Below are 19,899 nucleotides of genomic sequence, written 5' to 3'. Positions count from 1 at the left end.
CCCAGATGATTTGATTCCTAGGCTCTGGACACTAAAGTTTGGAGCGGATCCAATTCCCACTAGGAGTACCCAATTTACTGACTTAATAATGTGGTCCACTGAGAATAGCCAACCTCTCTTCTCTAATACTGCCCCAAACATTGGTTATCTTTGTAACCAAACATCAATCATCTTCCTCACCCTCAAGCTTTGTTTTCTCCATGCACCCCAACAACAACCCCATCAAAAAGGACTAGAGTGGGATCGATATCTAAAAGGACTAGGTGGAGTTGCCGTCAAAGAGACGGTTGACGTTGGATTCGTCAGCGAACAGAGGGGTTGAGGTAGTTGAGGTCACCGGAGGAAAGATGGGTGGAGTTAGGGTTGTTGGGGAAAGAAGGGATTGGGGCGAGCTTGCCGATGAAGAGAGGGTTTGGGGGTGGGCTCGTCGATGAAGAGAATGATTGTGGTGGGCTCGCCTAGAAACTGAAGGATTTAGGGTTGGTCTCGCTGAAGAAGAGAGGTGTTGTTCTCATCGAGGAACAGAAAGACAAAGTCGCCGGAGAAGAGAGGGAGTTGTTTGCACAGGAAGAAGATGGTGTTTGTTTGGTTACGAAGATAGTAAAAGTTTTGAGTGAAATTTGATCCAACGACTAAAGTTATTATAACTTTTAAAGTGGACCCTTATTTGTAGCCGTTTGATCAAATTTCAATGGTCTGGATCTCCGAACTTGGTGAATTAGGAGAAAGGAATCCGGAGAGGATCCCTTTCCAGTGGAAAATGATCATCGTCGGATCCTTTTCTTGGGGATCCCGTGATTATGACTGTTCATTGTACATCATACGGTCAGAAATCATTTTAAATTTTAAATTTTAAATTAAATATAAATAGAACTTAACGAAAACTAGCTGCATGATGTACGATGAAATGTCATGACCACGAGATCACCCGGATCCCCAGAAAAAGGATCCTCGCCGGATCCTTTTTCTCAATGAGTACCAAAGTATTGTTCCAAAAAAAAAAAAAGAAATTGACTAAAATAACATTGAAACGCTAAACCATAACATTCATTTATAAATGGTGGTACAAACAACAACAGTTTAATTACTTACAAGTAATCATTTGAAATACCAATAGGGAATATAGACGAAAATACCTCGGAGGTCCTCTGGCTCATATTTAAAGGTTGATGCTATCTACACATCCATTTTTACTTTTCATACATCCGTATTAATTTCTGTCATTTAATCTTCTTCAATTCATTCTAATTGACGGAAGGCTGGTGCTATCTACACACCCATTTTTACTTTTCATACATCTATGTTAATTTCTGTCATTTAATCTTCTTCAATTCATTCGATTTGACGGTCGATAATTAAAAAGGATGAGAGGTTTTGATTAGTTGTGGAGGGCTCCCGCGCCACTGTCGTGCAGTTTAATTACTTATTATGACTATAATCTGTACTATATACATCATATGGTGTCTACTCCTATTTAAAGCTGCCATTTTTTTTTTATGGATAATCACTGAGATTCTAGGTAGGAGCTATGACCTTGTGCGTTAACTCGGCTGGTGAGGGCAGGTCTCATTGTAACAATTGCAGACTCGTTCGCTCCGGCTTTTAGAGCAGCTCTTCCGGCTTCCAGGAACCTCTCGACTGCATCCTCTGCGTAACTGTTGGCTTCACGCACTGTCATGGTTTTGCCGATATCAGGGTAGGTTTTGAGGACATGATCGCCATTGAGCTGGGATGCAAGCTGGATCAGCTCGACTTGGAATTCTGAGAGGCTCGAATCTTCTCTGGGTCCGCCTGGCCTCAGTGACTTTGTCACCTCTGGAAGAGTTTCTGTAACACAGAAATGGATGACAATTAGCATTCAGAACGGAAAATGCAAGGGCGTTAATCAGAGTGGAAAAATATAATCAGAAGGATTTGTGCAAACCTGGACAGTCATGACGAGGAGTACTGCGGAGGGTAAAATAATTCTCGAAAGTACCAGCCCATGCATCTCTCTTTGTGAGGAAGTTCGACTTCAAATTGAACAGCTTCTTTACAGTGGCAGGGATAGAAGAATGCTCAAATTGGGAATGTGGCGTCGGCCCTGTTGGCTCATGGATCACTGCACCAAAAATACCAAAAGTCAATAGATAAGCAAAAGGCCCGAACTTAAAATCTCATAGAAACATAAACAAGTACATGCCGCATCAAGCAAGCCAACTAGCTACTGTCTAGCAGTACTTCCCTTTCTATAAGGTTGAAAGAGTTCCCGCCTTCGAATCCTCTCTCCCCATTGATCGACAAATGATAACAAATCATGATCTCACAACATAGAGAGGAAGGAAGGGAAAACAATATCCAACGACATGGTTCTTCATGCAAAGTTATGTTGTCCGAACATTCGGGACAGGCTGAGGACAGTGAATATAAGATTAAAGAAATGATATCGATACAAAGCTTAAGCTTGATCATCCTAATGAGGGTTTTCACTGACTTGAAATGCATAGAATGCGATTCCAGAAATATCATGACCCAATTCTCACAGCTTGGACAAATAAACCATCGGAATAAATGTCCCTGTTGGTGGCTCACACCTAAACAAGGACAACTTTGTGACACCGAAGAACACTGTCTTCAAATTGAACCCTCCCCATAACAATGTGCATTGACGTTAAACTGTGAGGTAGACAAAAACCAATACACCAGTGTAATGGACACTCAGACCTTAATTATTCAATTAATCTAAAACATCATAATCTACCAATGTCGAATAAATTACAGTTATTTAACTGTAACACTATTCATTAATCAGCAATTTGCACTCAATCAAAATAAATAAAAACCACTGAAAAAACCGAGAAGCGGAGAACTCACCGGCACCCTTTTCGACCCATGGCGAGACGAGTATGGTCGGCACCCGCACACCCAACCGGTCAAACCGGAAATAATACGGTTCGTTCCCCTCCATCCCATCCGGGCTCGGCACGTCTGAAACCGGCGTCGGCACGTGGTCGTAAAACCCGCCGTGCTCATCGTAAGTAATCAGCAATGCCATTTCTTTCCACTGCGGGCTCGCCCTCAGCGTCTCGTACACCTCCTTCACGAACCTCTGCCCGCGCGCCACGTCATGCGACGGGTGGTCGTCGTTGGCGGGAAGCTCCTTGACGTCGAAGTACCTCTGCTCGATCACCGCGTAATTCGGCAGCTTCCCGAGCCGAGCGTGCCGCTTGAAAGTCAGCGCGTAGCTGTGGAATTTCGTCACATGCTTCAGTTTCCTCAGGCTCTTGAAGAAGAGCGTGGCGGGGATGTTCTGGTAATATATGCCAAAGTCGAGGTCATTTTCGTCCAGAGAGTCGAAGATCGTTTTCTGAGGGAAGCCGTGGATGAGGTCCTTGCGGACGTTGCTCATGGCGCCGTGTGACGTGGCCGAGTGGACGTAGAACCGGTTCGGCTGAGTTGACGCCGGTACGGACGCGAACCACCGATCGAACACCGCGAACTCGTTAGCCAACTCGGTGTAGACCGGGAGGACTTCAGGCTTAAACCCGCTCATCACCGTTCTCGCCATCCCCTCGCCCATACTCTCCGCCTGCTGAGCGAACCCGTTCATCGGAGCCGGGTTCTCCGAGCTCTCGTTCGACCCGAATATCTGTTCTCGAATCGCCTGAAACGAGTGGCCTGGGTCGGAGTCGACGAAGAAGGCGTCGCTGGAGACGCGGACTCGGGGCGAGCCGGGTTCCGAGACGGAAATCGGGTTCGATTCGTTCCCGTTCAAGCCGTCGATATCGGGTCGGGTCGCCTTAAGCCAGCCGAAGATGTGGTCAAAGGAGCGGTTTTCCATGACCACGACGACCACCGTTTTAATGGGTCCCTTGATTTTGGGGGTTTTGCGTGCCGCGATGAATTGGGTGGAGACCAACAAGAGGTGGAAGAAAAAGAGAGCCCAGGTGATGCGTTTTCGCCGGAAAGCCATCGCCGGGGACTGGAACTTGGAGAACCCGGTAAAACCCACAGAGATAAAGCGAAAGGCTGCGGCTTTGAAGTGTAAATTGTATGTATTTGTAGAGGAAAATGGTGGGAAAAGGTATATGCTTTGAGGATAAACCACCTTTCGAGTCGTTTTCTTCTGAATCCAACACCTCAGAGAAAGATAAGATAGCGATCGTCGAGAAACACTTTGTCTGAGACTAGTCTTGGGAAGACACTACTCTGGGGGAGTTGTGAAATGGGACATTTTTTTTCTGAGATGGAGTTGGAAACACGTAAGGCCATAAAGCATAAAGGAAGAACTGAGTTAGGGCCAAGTGGCTTTTCGAGAAGCAGAATTTTAAACTTCCGAAGACATCTTTCATCAATTTTTGACCGTTAATCAAATAAATCGGAACAAATTAAATAACAAAAATTAATGAGAACAAACTTAAAATTAAGTGTGCGAATAATACTAACCTATCTTAATACAAAGAAAATAAATATAGTATTTGCCTATATTTCTTCGCTTATTTTATGTCTCTCGTTTGGATATCGAACGCTTTAAAATATCTGTCGTTAGTAAGATGAGCTAAGGTTTGTTCTTTACTGGTTAAATATTGCGGTTGTATTGAAATACTCGTCATCACAAACTATGTAAATTAATTAAGTATAAGGCCACTTGTAACATAAATAACATAAATATTATATATCCGTGACGTGCTATTCATTCTTATTGGAACAAATGTAGAAGAAATTAAGGACGACTGCGCCGTTGATGCATGTGAGTTAGTCCAACATTTTGTTTTGCATACGAATGTCTGGATACGATACCTTTCACACACTACGTGCAGGGACGATACCGGAGATTTGTATGAATGAGGGCATTTTCAAATAACAAAGTCACAATTAAAAAACTCAAGAATTTATTGAACAAAACACTATATATTAATCTATAAAGTTTTTCATACAACATATTACAATATTCATCGACACGTTTTCATGTTTTAAAAGTGTTGTATGACAACATTATTACAATATCTCTATTTGTAAAAATAACCAAGTTATTATTAATTCATTGATCTCTAAATTAGAAAGCTAAATTCTAAATTGTAATGCTAAAAACGAATTAATGAAGTAAAGTCAAAATACCTTGTGAAATAAAATTTTTGAGTTGAATTTTGATATTAATTGAACTCTAACTGTCTATATACTCTAAATTCAATTGAGTTTTAGTAGAATGAAGGAGGAGGAAAAACTTGGAGAAGATGAGGACAATAATTGTTTTGCCGTGGTGGGATGAGTTTTGTCAGGATTAGTAACCCAGGGTTTGGAAAACGAGGAGGCGTAGTTTTTTTTTTTTTTTTTTTAGCAAATGATATTATCTACACTAAAAAAGAGGTGGACTTAGCCTCACAACTGAGATGCGCAATTATATTAACTTTTAATTAAATTTTCAAGGTCATTGGGGATGAAAAACAGTAAATTTAGGTTAGTTGTAGTTTAATTAGATTGGAATGCAAACTATACATTTTTTTTTGGTAAATCTAGGCTTACACTAGCTCCGTCCTTGAGTAGGTGGGCAAAATTTGAATTTTACATGCAAGAGTCTCGCTAATTGTGTGAGAGGTGTCGCATACAGATAGTATAAACCGAATAAAAAATTAGAGAAAAAAATTAAATTAAGTAATAACTAATCAATTACACACATCTGACCCCGTCCTTAGCATTGACCTTAAAGTGAATCTAGAATGTTTCACACGCTGAAGGTGGTTGATATAGTTGGCACATATTGTCAAAACTTCAAATCTACCAAAATAATGAAAAGGACCCAAAGGCCAAAGGTCTGTATTTACTTGAGTACCACATTTATAATATCATATTTGGAATATAAAAAATTCGCATTTTTGCTCTCTACCCTCGAGCTGTAGTACTGCTCAACCCTACTTATTATCATTTGATGAATTCAATTTTGAGATTTTCGTCTATCAACCACACATATCTCAAAATTTAAACTAATCCGACAAAACATGAAAATCCTATTGAAATTTCGGAAGTGTTCCTCCCCTTGATTTCGGACCTCTATTGATTTGGTTAATTATTTCAATCTGTTTGTGTTCGGACACTGACATGTTCGGTTTCCAGGTATAGCATTTTGCATTAAACATAGAAACCCAACAGAACAAATCAGGATATCTTAGATGAGTGCGAAAGGGGTACCAACCGTTCGTATGGATATATGTCAACAGGTTTAGGCCACCCTCAACAGGCTTACTTCCATTAGCCTTATTGCCACCCATATTATCCGGTAATTTTACTGGAGAACCTGCAGGTACAAGAATGAGGCTGAAAGAGTTGAAAACCAAGAAAAGAAAGCCTCAAGAGATGTCGTGGTTTCGTATAACTCAAAGAAAATGTTTCATGTTGGTTTAAGCTGATGGGCTGAAAAATATGCGATTGTTTGGAGACAATCACAAAGGGTGTCGCTGGTTGTTTCTGGACAGAAGATGGTGGTGGATCCTGGGGAATGGGAGCATAACCACCAAACAAGATCCATAATTCACCCACTTCCGGATCACCAACGAACTTTCCATCCTCTGCAGCACTTTAGCAATCAACAATTGTATGGCTTTGTTAAAGAAAAACTAGGCCAGCCTACAGTTGCCACCGCGCATTGTTTTCCCGATGCTTGTTCTCTTTGATGTGTTGAACAAGAACCACCTCCAAGGCCTTAGCTCTTTCTTGTATGCTAGAGTTGCACCCACTAAAGAGGAAAACTTTTGATGCAGTATCAAGTACGAATGCGTCATTGTGGTTTAGTGATGACGGAGAAAAGGGAACCTGGTTGACGATATAAATTCTGATGAGAGGTCTCGAAGAAACAATAAATTCTGATGAGAGGTCTCGAAGAAACAACGGCAGTAAATGCAAAAGAGAAAAAAAGAACCTTACTTCTTTAACGTGAACAACACAGTCCCCTTTGCAAGCTAACAAGCTGATTTTATATGTTTCACTATTTAAGTGCTCTTGTTGTGATGTATTTATATGCTCCTTCAATGGGGATAATGCAGGGTTTGAAGTACGATAAAAACTAGTGTGTTTCATGGCCTTGAAGCTCCCTATATTTTCGGGGTGTATTCAATTGAAATTTTAAGGGCTTTTCGTCTGACATTCACAGTGTATTCAATCAAGATTTTGAGATAATTTATTAAAATCTTTAGAAATCCGGGTGTATTTAATTCGAGGGAATTGGAAAGATTTCGTGGTGTATTTAAGCATCGCCAAATCTTATCTCTTTTCATGAGATTTCAAGGGAATTCCATCAAAATCTTATATGAAATCTCTACAAATCAATTAAACTCCATAAAATCCATGAATTCATAAATTTTATTAAAATTTTCAAATTCACAATGGAAGGACACTCCCTTCAAGTTGATGGAACCGGATCCTCTCCGGACCCAAAGGAACCGAGCCCAAGGATCAATTGATCCGGGCCATTGAAATTTGTTCCAACGACAATAATTATTATAACTTTTAAAGGAACATTTGTTTGTAGCCGTTTAATCAACTTTTAATGGTCCGGATCATTTGATGGGTGAACTCAGTTTTTTTGAGTCTGGAGGGATCCGGTTCCCAAGTTGATTGAAAAATCGGCTAACTGTAAAGGGCCTTGTTGGGCTAGTTCAAGCTCAATATGAAACTGCACGCATAATGGGCCGAGAGTCCAAGCTCAATAAGACCTCGTTCAGATTTCCCCCGTCTTCAGCAATCCAAAACTACATAGAAGTAGAACAGTGTTCTGCAAAATTTAGGTTTAAGGTCAGGACCCTGAGAGAAAGAAAGCAGAAAATCTTGGCGGAATCAGAACGATGAACCCGCTAACCCTAGTGAAACGCATTCAGAACATCAATTCCAGAGAAGCCCAATTAGGGATTTCAGAGGAGGCTTCGTGGCACGCCAAGTACAAAGACTCCGCCTACGTCTACGTCGGTGGCGTTCCCTTCGATCTCACCGAAGGCGATCTCCTCGCCGTTTTCGCACAGTAAGCACTAATTCCCCTTCAGTTAGTTCCAAATTTTCTAAATTTGTTGACGTTCGATTCGGTTTCAGATACGGAGAGATCGTGGATGTGAATCTTGTTCGCGATAAGGCGACTGGGAAATCCAAGGGGTTTGCGTTTGTGGCGTACGAGGACCAGAGGAGCACTATTCTTGCTGTGGATAATTTGAACGGAGCTCAAATTTTGGGGCGGACAATTAGGGTTGATCATGTGACTAAGTACAAGAAGAAGGAGGAGGAAGATGAAGAGGAGGCGCAGCGGAAGAGGGAGGAGCGGGGTGTTTGCCGGGCTTTCCAGAAAGGCGAATGCACTCGTGGAGATTCGTGCAAGTTTTCGCATAATGAGCAAGTAAGTTATACATTATCTGATTGATTCAGTTTTCCGCTGACTGCACATTGATTCTTACACTGTTCTGATTGATTCAGTTTTCTGCCAACTGCACATTGATTCTTACACTGTTACTTGGCTTTTGGGTGAATAAGTATAATTGGTAATGTAGTTTGATTGTTATTTATTGCAATGAAAAGGAGGTTGGTTTCTGTGTGCTACTTAAGTTTGAGATGTTTTAAAGATGTTTGAAGTTGAGTCGTTGATCTGAGTTTATGCACTGAATCGTTTATGTTAGTTGTAAAGGTCTGCGTTTTATATAAAATCAATGAATATCTCTATGTATAAGTGCTTATGTGTGCTTTTTTCTGTTTGTATCCAGAGAGCTGCAAACACAGGTTGGGGTGAAAAAGACCCAAAATGGGGGCGTGACAGTTATGAGGGCCCAAAAAGGGGTGATAAAAGATCTAGCTTCATTCCGCCAAATCGTGTTCCAGGGCCAAAAGTTCAGGAAGAGTTCAGATCAGGGGATAGAGATTTGGACTACAGAGGAAAGGGCAACGGGAGGGACTTCGAAAGTCACCCCAAGCGAAGTGATGGGAGGGAGCAAAAGAGACTGGGTAGACAGGGAGGTGATGATGAAAAGTTTAAACCTAGATCAAGAGATCATGATAGGGAGGAAGAAAATAGATCAAGAAGACGGAGTGTGGATGATGAATCGGGGCCCAATTCAAGAGAACATTATGGTAGGAGAGAAGAACAGAGATCGAGAAGGCACAATGATGATGAGTTTCAGCCAAAGTCAAGAGAAGATTATGATAGAAAGAAAGATAAAAGACCCCGAAGGTGTGGTGATGATGAGGAACTTGAGCCAAAGCTGAATTCTAGAGAAGATCATGATAGGAGGGGAGATGATAGAAGGGAAAATAAGAAACTGAGAAGGCATAGTGATGATGGTGAATTTGAGCTCAAATCTAAAGAAGATCGTGGTAGGAGGGAAGATGATAGTAGGGAAGATAAGGAACTGAGAAGGCATGCTGGTGATGCTGATTTTGATCCAAAATCTAGAGACAATCATGATAGGATGGATGAAAAGAGATTGAGAAGGCACAGTGGTTATGAAAATCGTCCGAAGTCCAGAGAAGATTATGATAGGAGGGAAGAACAGAGGTAATGCCGATGAATTTGATCTGAAGTCGAGAGCAGGCCAGGATAAGAGGGAAGGAGAGAGACAGAAGGGATGAAGATGCTGAGGTTCAGCCAAAGTCTAGAGAAGGTCGTCGTATGTGTGAAAAGGGAGACTGAGTAGATGGGTGTGATGATAATCTAGGCCAAGATCAAAAGTTAGATCATTGAAAAGAAGGGAAGAGAAGAATACAAGTACCACAAAGGAAGGACCAGAATCCTATATGGAAAAATATTGATACAAGAGGGGACACATTAATGAACTAATGGGTAACACCCATCACAAAAAGAGAAATAATGATTTAAATCAAATATGGTGCTCTTTCCATCTTTGGCATCCCTTGTGTGCAATAAGATCACTCCTGTTAAGCAATGTGAGACTTGTTTCTTTTTTCTTGTGTAAGCTAATATCCTAACTATGTTTCCATTGATTTGTTGTGTTTGTTTTTTCTATTAGGTTTTTGTTGGTGTTTCTCTTGGATGAGATTTAATTGATATATGCATTTGACCAGCAATGTTGTAACTGTGCATAAAATCATTTCTTGATTTGCAGTTTATCATGCTTGCTGAAGTCCATTTGAATAGGATAGTTGTATGTGTATTGCCGAGAGTGTATCCCAGCACCTGAATTAGTTTGCATGATTTGTTGATGCCATTTGATGATTGGATTCGGTGGTTGGTGCAAACTTTTCACAGAAACAGTTTGTAGTTTAACTTTGGGCTGAAATTTGCAGGTAAAACCACTGTATGAAGAATTGGCCAGGATCAGTGGAACATACGGGTTGGTATGTTTCAATTCATTAAAAGTGCTTGTCGGTTATTGTGCTATTAATTTATATATAGTTAAAAATCACAAAACAGAGAGGCCTGCTCAAGGTGAGCAAATACATAGTTAAAAAAAGTGGCAGTCAACCAAGTACTGAAGCTATATTTACAATTACATACCGGTTTCTTCTCCAGTCCCAGTTAGGACAGAAACAAAATGGTAAGGGTTCTTGCTAACAAAAAGAAGTAAAGAAAGTAGTGACTTGACTCATCAAGAATTCTGCTTCTCTGTTGAATCAGTTCCAATTGAGCCATAAGTGGTCATCGGTGTTCCTAGTTCTTTTCGCGGGGCTTCTCCAGAAGACATTGATGTTCCAAGTTCTCTTGGAAGTGCTTCTCCAGTGGACAGCGGTTTTCTAAGTTCATTTGGGAGTGCTTCTTCAGAAGACGGGTTTTCTAAGTTCATTTGGGAGTGCTTCTTCAGTAGACATTGGTTGATCGGGTAGTACTGCTTGAGAAGACATTGACTTTACAAATTCTTTTTGCAGTGCTTCTTCAGAAGGCATCAAATTTCCTAGTTCTTTGGGTTGTTTTTCAGAAGACATTGATTTTCTAAGTTCTTTGGGCAGTGCTGCTTCAGAAGACATTGGTATTCCAAGTTCGTTAGAATTCATCGATTTTCCAAGATCATTGGATGTTGCTTCTGCAGGAGATATGGATTTTCCTAGCTCTATGGGTGGTGATTCTTTAGAAGGTAGTGGTGTTCCAAGTCCTTTGGGCAGTATTGCTTCCTCATATGACACCGCTTGCATTGCAGTTAAACTAGGCACTAGAACAGGACTGATTTCATAAGTAGGCAAGGCTTCATCTTCTTCATCTTTCGGACTTTCAGAAATCTTTCTCGTTGAGGTTGTCGGGGTTGACTTTTTTATAGATTCCTCTTTCGCGGCGCTACCACCATAGTCTAAAACGCGTACTTCCTTCCTTATACCGAGCAAAGTTCCATCTGCTGATTTGATAGTCTTCTCTTCAATTACGACCGCGTTGTTGCTGTTAAATGGTGGTTTTTCATCCACCGAGGCAGGTTTATCTGTAAAATTTGCACCCTTGTTCGCATTCAACAGAAGTTCTTGATCTTCAGGATGGGTAACATTCCCGGGAATGATCGGTCCCACGTCGAGGTTTACAAGTAATGCCTCGTTTTCATTTGTAATTTGCACTTCGCTTATCTTCTGAAGTTCATAGTCGATCCAGTCTTCATCAATGGATATTGTGTTATTCGTACTCCAGGTGTGCAGAGTCCGATCTGGACCGGGTTGCCACAACACATCTCCTGTGGCTTTTTTCAGTATAAACTTGTATTGGATTGCTATGCCAGTAGGAACATCCTATTCAAATTTAAAAACCAATCAAATTTCTGAAATGACGTACAAATTTATACGATTCGCCTGTATATATACGTAAGTAACAATAATTTGCTCTAGTGACACTGAGTTTCAACTCTGTTGGACAAGATCCCGAGTTCTTACACCCCCACTATTGGCACCACCATCATACCCCCAACCTGTCGCTGCCATCACTACTGCCGCCACCATAACCACCACCACCACCACCATTGCCCTCCCCAAAGCTGTCATCGCCACCACTTCTACTACCATGTCCATTTTTCTTGTTATATACAATTATGCCACTTTTACATTAATTTACCAAAAACTTTTATACTGCTTTTTATACTCAAGACACTTTTAAAAATATAGTTTATCAAATACTCAAGTGATTCATTTTACAACTGATTATTCTTAAAGCATAGCCAAAGTAGTTTTTTTTTGTTTTTTTTTAACATATTTTTTTTATAAAAGCGCAGCAATCTCTAACCGACTCCAAATCAATAAGAATTCTTACCAGTTCAATATTCCATATGTTTCCATCTGACCAGTTCATTGGTATAGCATTTGAAGGGTTCCACTTTCCTATGATAGGTTCATTACCCACCAAGAGGAAGCTCTCACCAAACTTGCACTCCTTGTGTAATTGGAATTGGACACGGACAGTTTCTGATTGCTCTGAGAAGCGGACACTAATCATCACTCAATATCGGAATTAAGAACTCGTTTGATATCGGAAGAGAAATATTACTAGATGAAGAGTTAGTTGGTACAAACTCGGAGCTCATTGTTTAATATGATTAACAGGGTTGAATATAGTAAAATTACCTGTTGGTTGGATCCAAATTCCTGCTGTTTCTGAGGTCGTAAAAACCTGACATGAGTTTTTATAGACGAAGTTGAATTAGAATATCAACTGTGGGAAGGAAAATTACTAAATCGTCGATTTTGAAAACAAACTTTTAATCGGAAATAGAACCCAATAGACATTACGATGTCAATAAAGGTCACTAAACCATCGGATTGGTATGCACTACAGTAATTCCTCTGTCAGAGATGAAGCAACCGATGGAAGCGCTTTCTGTCGAAGCAGAGAGGTGGTATGCTGAACGCGAACGTCGGAATTTCGATACCCAAAAAAGCCAATGTCGGATCGACCCGGAAGAGATTTTGAGGGAGAGAGAGGTTTGTCAGTGTTAGCCTTGGCAAACAAGGTTATGGAGGATCCTGCAAGAGTTTCCATTGTCTTTTTGTCTTTTCCAAAAGGAGAGACAGAGTCCTAAACTGTGTAAGAAATTAGCACTTGCATATATAAGAGGCATGAGCAAGAAAACTGAGAAGGGTACGGATCTGGCATCAGGTTCTGATGTCCTCAACTGATTGAGAAATTTGGGGCCTTTCCTTGGGCGGATTTTCAGTTTTGCTTTTATATTTTTGTTTGAAGTCTTCAATAATTTAAAAAATATACATATTTCCTGCAAGTTTTGGAGTTGAAAAGCGCTTTTTAGGAAGCCCATTTTCCAACATATTTGTTCCAAAGAGACAAATTATATGTACAGGATTCCCGTACTTACTCATATCAACACTGACGAAAATGTATTGATGTGTTTGTACGTTTTGTTGGTGACAATGTTATCGACTGATCACCACTGACATATCGGCAATCTGTTTCATAGCCGTACTAATCATTACAACACGTTGATAGGTTTATACACATAAGATGGCCAACAATATGAAAAACTTGTACATGATTTTGTAGGGGTTTGGGGTTTAGGTTCCAGCAAAGAGCTTGCATCTTCACCAATACACGTTACATGAGCAATGCCCGTCTCTGAAATTATGAAACCGATATCGATCTCTCAGCAAGATCTCCCTATCGTTAACCCTTGATATAAGCTTAGCAGCTGCGTGGCAGTCTCCGCAAACACGAAGATTCTTCACAACCTGAATTGCTTGAGACGGACTTAAGATGATAAGCCCGAATGCAATCCCTAATTTCTCGCTGTGAAGGATTAGGGCATGGTCTTCTTCCTCAACAAACTGCAGTAGATGTGACTTGTTTGGCACGTATCCATTTGACTTCAATCTCTCTGCTATTTCATCCCTTTGAATATATTTCTTTGCACAGAGGGTGAGAGCTATCACCAACTATAAATTCATGAACAATACTGTTGACTTCGGTTGCACTGCAAACCGGTTCTTTCTTAATTCCCGCATCTCGCGTACGCTTCCTTAACCCTGAAACTTCTTCCCATTTCCCTGTCTTGGCATAGATATTTGATAAGAGTACATAAACTCTGTGGTTACTGGGATCCAACTCAAGCATATGGCTACTCTCCTTTTCGGCAAGTTCAACATTCCAATGAAGTCCACAGGCCCCAAGAAGAGCCCCCCCATACAGAAGCAGTAGGAGCTATTGGCATTTTCTCTATCAACTCTACAGCTTCCTCCAGATTTCCAGAACGACCTAAAATATCGACCATGCAAGCATAGTGCTTTAGACCAGGCACAACCCCGTAAACTGGCTCCATTTGATAGAAATATGTTCTTCCTTCGTCCACCAATCTGGCGTGCCTAAAAGCGCATAACACGTTGGTTAATGTCACGGAATTGGGCTTCACCTTGGTTTCTAGCATTGCCAGAGCAGCAAAATCACGGAATTGGGCTTCACCTTGGCGGAGGAGGAGAGGGCACAGACGGTGATAAGCTTGCTGGCGTAGTAGGGGTCGAAGAGAAGGCCTGTACGGAGCATTTGGGCGTGGACTTGCTTCAGCTGCTTGATGCTGGTGCAGTGGTCGATTGAGGAAAGAGATGGGTCGCTTGAGAAATGGAGGTCGTTAGTGGCGGTTGGGGATGGAGGGTTTGGTGGGTGACGTGGCAGAGATATACGGGGGGTGCTTAGAGTTGCCATCTCTCTGTGTAGAGAGATTTTTTTATGCGACCGGAACATGGAGTCACAATAAAAAAATTTCTCCTCTTTTGTGGCCCTCTCGCACTAGCTGCATTCACTTGAGGTTTTTAAAATTCTCTGAGGAGGTTCTACCTTGTAAAAACGCACCTTAAGTTCTTTGAGAAGGTTCTACCTCGTGAAAACATTCTTTGGTTTAACATTAACATTAGCCTGTTGTGACTTAGAAACCATCGTAAATTAATGGTTGAGCTGAGAATGCATGACTTATTAATTTATCCGATGAACTATTATGATTGATGTAACCCATGCCAGATTAATTGTAATTTAGGCCAAACTAGTGAACCTATTGAAGTGACTCATTTTGCACTAGAGAAGCATATGCATGAACAAAGGATTCATTATGCCTCATCTAACTACTCCAGATTAGGGGGTAGGTTTAGCTGGGGAAGTTCTAGAAACATTTGTACTTTGTGTTGGAAATATTTCACTTAATTTTCTCTGCAGTATTGGACTTTGGCGATATTTATTATGTGCTTTTAGAACCCGAGACTCCCTTATTCGATTATTCACTTAATCTTGTTATTTAAAGGTGTTTTTCTTCTATTATACAAAGCTAAAAGAACACATCTATTCTACATTTCTACTTAATGTGGCTGCACCTAATATTTTGACTTTAGCAAATATAAGATCCGAGTGAATGAAAAAAAAAAAATCAAAAGATCAATTCCAATTTAAAGAAACACGGTATAAAAATAGACATGTTTATGAAATTTATTATATGGAGATGAAATTTATTATATGGATGAGAATTAAGAACAAGAAAATTTAAAGTCAAAGTCTTAAAGAAAAGATATTTTCTCGTTTGAAAAACCTATTGTGATTATCCTTTTTTACTATAAACGTTCGAACTGTCCATTACTATATATATATATATATATATATATATATATATATATATATATATATATATAATAAAACAATTGACTTGAAAAGTTTGAAAAAACTGAAATGTCACAATTTTTTTTATATTTCTAAGTGATGGAAAAGAAAGAATATCTTTCACATATCCACCAAGTTTGACAACAATTTTTTAAATGATACAAAGAAAGATGTCTTTGTTCTCAAAGGAAACTTTCCCCATTTAATGAATTTTTATAATGGTAAATGCAATGACGTGTCATCAATATGAAGTAAGTACATTAATTAACATTTAAGTAATAATACAATCATCAATAATCACATCATTTACATTACAAAATTTTAATTTAAAATTTTAGTTCCTCCAGTATTACTTTTTTTATAATCATTAAGACTAACTCCAATGGTTGGGTTAAAAGCTAAATTTTTTAACCCGGAAGCTTTTAGCCCAGAAACAGTTTTTCAGCTCCAACCGTTTTGGACTAAAATTTTAGCCCGGAATTATTAAAGAATGAACTTAGGCTATTTTTTTTCTTAAATTAAATTTTAAAAAAAATATAGACTATCGTAAATTAATTTTATGAACATTTTAATCTAAAAACATTTAAGTTCCAATAAATATTGAAAAATTACTAAATTTTCCACAAAGCAAGCCTTCAACTTTCCACCAATCTTTCAATCTTGGACTAACTTTTAATTCACCAACCGTTCAACACCAAACTTTCAACCACATATGAAACCCGACAGGATAAGGTCACCTTGACTGAGTATATGAGACGTTTAAATAGAATTCAAGCTCCTCAATGTAATGATACACTATGCAAGGATTTGGTTGAGCATGTATAGCGCCGAGAAGGTGAACGTTGATGATGTTGGTTAAGCATTTATGTAATAATTTTAATTGTACTATGTTGTTATTTTCTATTAATAAATTTAAGTGTCTTCTTGTGCAAAGTATTTTGTCTAGTACGTTAGATAAATTATTGAATGGAGGTTGAATTATTGAAGGCATCTATTATACATCAAAGTGTGGAATAATAAGTACAATAATTATTGAAGGCATCTAGATTAATAGAAACAATAATTATGACCTCTAGTATGCTCTCTTGCCATGTTGAACAATTTGGAAATGGAAAGAAATGGTAGAAAGATAAATTGGAAGAATTGTAGGAGAAAATTGAGTTTTGTGTGAATGTTTGAACAAATACATAGGCATTTATAGAGTTTTTGGATGAATTTTGAGTTAAATAATTTTTTTTTAATTATTTTAGCCGTTGAATTTAAATTTGGGCCGTTATATCTTTTTTTACCGTTAGATTTGATTATATTCGAACTCAGCCGTTGGATTCAATAATATATAAGTATAAAATAAAATAAAATTTGAATCTAAACCAACGGCCTGATGATCACAGCTGTTCAATCGAAAGAGTCGTTGGAACTTCGGGGAACGTGGCCGACAGGCCCACGTGGGTAGGTCTTGGCTGGTCGGAAGGATCGTGCGTTTGGCGAGTCCACGGGCTGGGTTTGGAGCCCAAATTCTGAAAACCACTCTCTTCGGTGGGGCCCACTTCGATTTTGGGCTAAATCTTGGGTGGTTTCTGGCCTTCCCCTTTTAGCATCTAGCCTACATTTTCTCCTTGGGTTCGAGTTAGTATGGAGGAAAATTTTGTGGAAGAATTTAACATTTAGCCCACCATTAGAGGTGGTCTAAAGTTGCAATATCCTACATGATAATTTCAAATGATCAATTGATTCGGTCAAATGCAATTGATGATGGTGATTTAATATCCTACAAGATATTGCATAGACTTTTCGCGTGGAATTAAACTTTTATTTTGTTTTTGTGCGGCTAGCTTTCTTGTTCTTCTTGGCTGTTGCCTTAGACATATCGCATCTATCACTACTATAAAAAATGGGATGCGAACTAGTGGGGTCATGTGCCCGGTCTTGCCTTACCTAGGAGATATTTTTTAGCGTGTTGAAAAAATGGTGCCCTGTGTAATAAATAACTAGCTGATTTTTTTTTATTTTTAATTCAACTAATTATATTATAACAATTAGTATACTCAGCTATATTTACGGCATCGAAAAATTTCTCCCCATGAGAAAATTGAGCAATGATGTAGGGGAGAGCCATATAATATTTAAGTTTAAAATACACAGACCCGCATCTTCTTTGGATCCAAAAAATTTGAGCTTAAAGATCAAATGATCTGGACCGTTGAAATTTGATATGACGGTTATAAATAGGAACCTCTCTAAAAATTATAACAAATTACAATGGTCCGGATCATTTGATTCTTAGGGTCAGATTTTTTTGAATCCGAAGGGATCCGGTTCCAATATATACAATCGAGTCCTTTTGCCGTACTCTATTTCGCATTTTGCAGTTTGATACGTAGAAACCAGAAAGAGTGGAAGAACAATCGAGAAAGATGAAGAAAGTGGAATTAGTGTTCATCCCAGCACCAGGAGCAGGCCACCTTGTATCAACGCTCCAATTCGCAAAGCGTTTGATCGGTCGCGACGACAGAATTTCGATCACCATTCTTGCCATCCAGTCATACTTCCCAACCACTCTAAGTTCATACACAAAATCGATTGCAGCCTCAGAACCCCGAATCCGAATCATTGATGTCCCACAACCTCAAGATGGACCTCCGCAAGAGATGTACAAGTCACCAGCAAAGTTCTTCTCTCTTTATATTGAGAGTCACGTCCCAAGTGTCAAGAAAATCATCACCAAACTCGTCCCCTCTAGTGCTAATAGTTCAGATTCGATTCGTGTTGCTGCTTTGGTAGTTGATTTCTTCTGTGTGTCCATGATTGATATGGCCAAGGAACTCAATATTCCTTCTTATCTTTTCATGACAAGCAACGCAGGATATCTAGCTTTCATGCTCCACCTTCTAATTCTTCATGAAAAAAACCAGATTGCTGTCGAAGAATCCGATCCCGAATGGTCAATCCCAGGTATGTTTGTGACAATCACAAGTGCTTTTCAATGCGTGTAACATAAATTGAGTCATAAGGGTTTTTTCAAGATAAGCACATTGCAAGAGGTTTCTTCACAAAGAATTTCAAGTCCCTTTTGAGGAAGCAATTGACTTTTTAATAAACAAAAATCAACGTGTGATATGAAATCATTTCTAGCATAGGTGCTTACGAGTACAAGTGCTTTGCAGAAGAAATTTCACTTTATCAAACGAGTACAATGCTATCTCCCCCCAAAAAAACAAACATGTCCAATGTTTAAAGACGCGTTGTAACAACATATTTTTAGACTTCATTCCATTCGAAAAGTTTTGATTTCTTGGCGTTGGATTCTTACACTTTGGAAATTTTCGACAACTAGGTATTGTCCACCCGGTCCCCCCTAGAGTTTTGCCGGTGGCTTTGACAGATGATGGCGGCTCCACTTACATCAAGTTGGCTTCAAGATTGAGAGAGACTAGAGGCATTATAGTAAACACATTTGTGGAGTTAGAGACACACGCTATCACATTGTTTTCCAATGATGACGGAATCCCTCCGGTGTACCCAGTTGGGCCAGTGATCGACTTGGATGACGGTCAGGCACATTCCAATCTAGACCAGGCACAGCGCGACAAGATCATCAAATGGCTTGATGACCAGCCTCAGAAATCTGTTGTGTTTTTGTGTTTTGGTAGCATGGGAAGCTTTAGGGTAGAGCAAGTGAAGGAAATAGCCTTAGGGCTTGAACAGAGCGGGCAGAGGTTTTTATGGTCCCTGCGCATGCCGTCACCCAAAGGCAGAGTCCCAAGTGATTGCTCAAATCTTGAAGAAGTTTTGCCAGATGGGTTCTTGGAGAGGACCAATGGGAAGAAAGGGTTGGTATGTGGGTGGGCCCCACAGGTGGAGATCCTGGCCCACAGTGCGACCGGAGGGTTTTTGTCGCACTGCGGGTGGAACTCGATCTTGGAGAGCTTGTGGCATGGCGTCCCTATTGCGACGTGGCCCATGTATGCAGAGCAGCAGCTCAATGCTTTTAGGATGGTGAGGGAGTTTGGGATGGCGTTGGAGATGAGGCTGGATTACAAGAGGGGCAGCGCTGACGTGGTGGGGGCGGACGAGATTGAGAGGGCTGTGGTTGGTGTGATGGAGAAGGATAGTGAGGTGAGGAAGAAGGTGGAAAAGATGGGAAAGATGGCTAGAAAAGCTGTGAAGGGTGGAGGATCTTCATTTGCTTCTGTTGGGAGATTTATTGAGGATGTGATTGGTGAGAATTAGGGTTTTAAGTAGTGGTTGTTAATTTTTTAAGTTTAAGAACTCATGAATGTACTAATTTTTCCTTGTTCTTATATGTTGATTATGAATTTATCAGTTCGTGATTTATATGCTTTCATTCTACAATGATAAATCAAACGAAAGGAATTTGTAAA

The 19,899-nt window shown here is 39.9% G+C and overlaps 3 protein-coding genes and 1 pseudogene across 3 annotated transcripts; 2 read left to right on the top strand and 2 right to left on the bottom strand.

The window, feature by feature from the left end:
- Window positions 1–1,025: 1,025 nt before the first annotated feature.
- On the bottom strand, window positions 1,026–4,228 carry LOC137742446 (non-specific phospholipase C1-like). Its single transcript, XM_068482311.1, has 3 exons — window positions 2,854–4,228; window positions 1,925–2,101; window positions 1,026–1,827 (listed from the first exon to the last, which is right to left on the bottom strand). The coding sequence occupies exons 1-3, from the start codon at window positions 3,950–3,952 to the stop codon at window positions 1,505–1,507; spliced, it is 1,599 nt and encodes a 532-aa protein (XP_068338412.1). The 5' UTR covers window positions 3,953–4,228; the 3' UTR covers window positions 1,026–1,504.
- Window positions 4,229–7,753: 3,525 nt separating this feature from the next.
- On the top strand, window positions 7,754–11,546 carry LOC137741982 (zinc finger CCCH domain-containing protein 25-like; annotated as a pseudogene).
- A 1,918-nt stretch (window positions 11,547–13,464) lies between these two features.
- LOC137743166 (pentatricopeptide repeat-containing protein At2g29760, chloroplastic-like) lies at window positions 13,465–14,578 on the bottom strand. The gene is made up of 4 exons (XM_068483058.1): window positions 14,307–14,578; window positions 14,067–14,241; window positions 13,862–14,005; window positions 13,465–13,815 (listed from the first exon to the last, which is right to left on the bottom strand). The coding sequence occupies exons 1-4, from the start codon at window positions 14,576–14,578 to the stop codon at window positions 13,465–13,467; spliced, it is 942 nt and encodes a 313-aa protein (XP_068339159.1).
- Window positions 14,579–17,815: 3,237 nt separating this feature from the next.
- On the top strand, window positions 17,816–19,899 carry LOC137741981 (UDP-glycosyltransferase 71K2-like). Its single transcript, XM_068481698.1, has 2 exons — window positions 17,816–18,469; window positions 18,852–19,899. The coding sequence occupies exons 1-2, from the start codon at window positions 17,932–17,934 to the stop codon at window positions 19,745–19,747; spliced, it is 1,434 nt and encodes a 477-aa protein (XP_068337799.1). The 5' UTR covers window positions 17,816–17,931; the 3' UTR covers window positions 19,748–19,899.

Source organism: Pyrus communis, chromosome 8 (assembly GCF_963583255.1).
Source record: "Pyrus communis chromosome 8, drPyrComm1.1, whole genome shotgun sequence".
Lineage (NCBI taxonomy): Eukaryota > Viridiplantae > Streptophyta > Magnoliopsida > Rosales > Rosaceae > Pyrus > Pyrus communis.
This window is presented reverse-complemented; position numbering and strand designations above follow the sequence as displayed.

What these genes read in the sequence shown, in the direction of transcription:
- LOC137743166 (XM_068483058.1), bottom strand. Translation starts at nt 14,578, where the DNA reads ATGGCAACTCTAAGCACCCCCCGTATATCTCTGCCACGTCACCCACCA. An exon ending in CAATAGCTCCTACTGCTTCT is followed by an intron (nt 14,006 to 14,066) that starts GTATGGGGGGGC and finishes CTTGCCGAAAAG; the next exon opens with GAGAGTAGCCATATGCTTGA. An exon ending in CGGGAATTAAGAAAGAACCG is followed by an intron (nt 13,816 to 13,861) that starts GTTTGCAGTGCA and finishes ATGAATTTATAG; the next exon opens with TTGGTGATAGCTCTCACCCT.
- LOC137742446 (XM_068482311.1), bottom strand. Translation starts at nt 3,952, where the DNA reads ATGGCTTTCCGGCGAAAACGCATCACCTGGGCTCTCTTTTTCTTCCAC. An exon ending in ATGGGTCGAAAAGGGTGCCG is followed by an intron (nt 2,102 to 2,853) that starts GTGAGTTCTCCG and finishes TTTTTGGTGCAG; the next exon opens with TGATCCATGAGCCAACAGGG. An exon ending in TCCTCGTCATGACTGTCCAG is followed by an intron (nt 1,828 to 1,924) that starts GTTTGCACAAAT and finishes TCTGTGTTACAG; the next exon opens with AAACTCTTCCAGAGGTGACA.
- LOC137741981 (XM_068481698.1), top strand. Translation starts at nt 17,932, where the DNA reads ATGAAGAAAGTGGAATTAGTGTTCATCCCAGCACCAGGAGCAGGCCAC. An exon ending in TCCCGAATGGTCAATCCCAG is followed by an intron (nt 18,470 to 18,851) that starts GTATGTTTGTGA and finishes TTCGACAACTAG; the next exon opens with GTATTGTCCACCCGGTCCCC.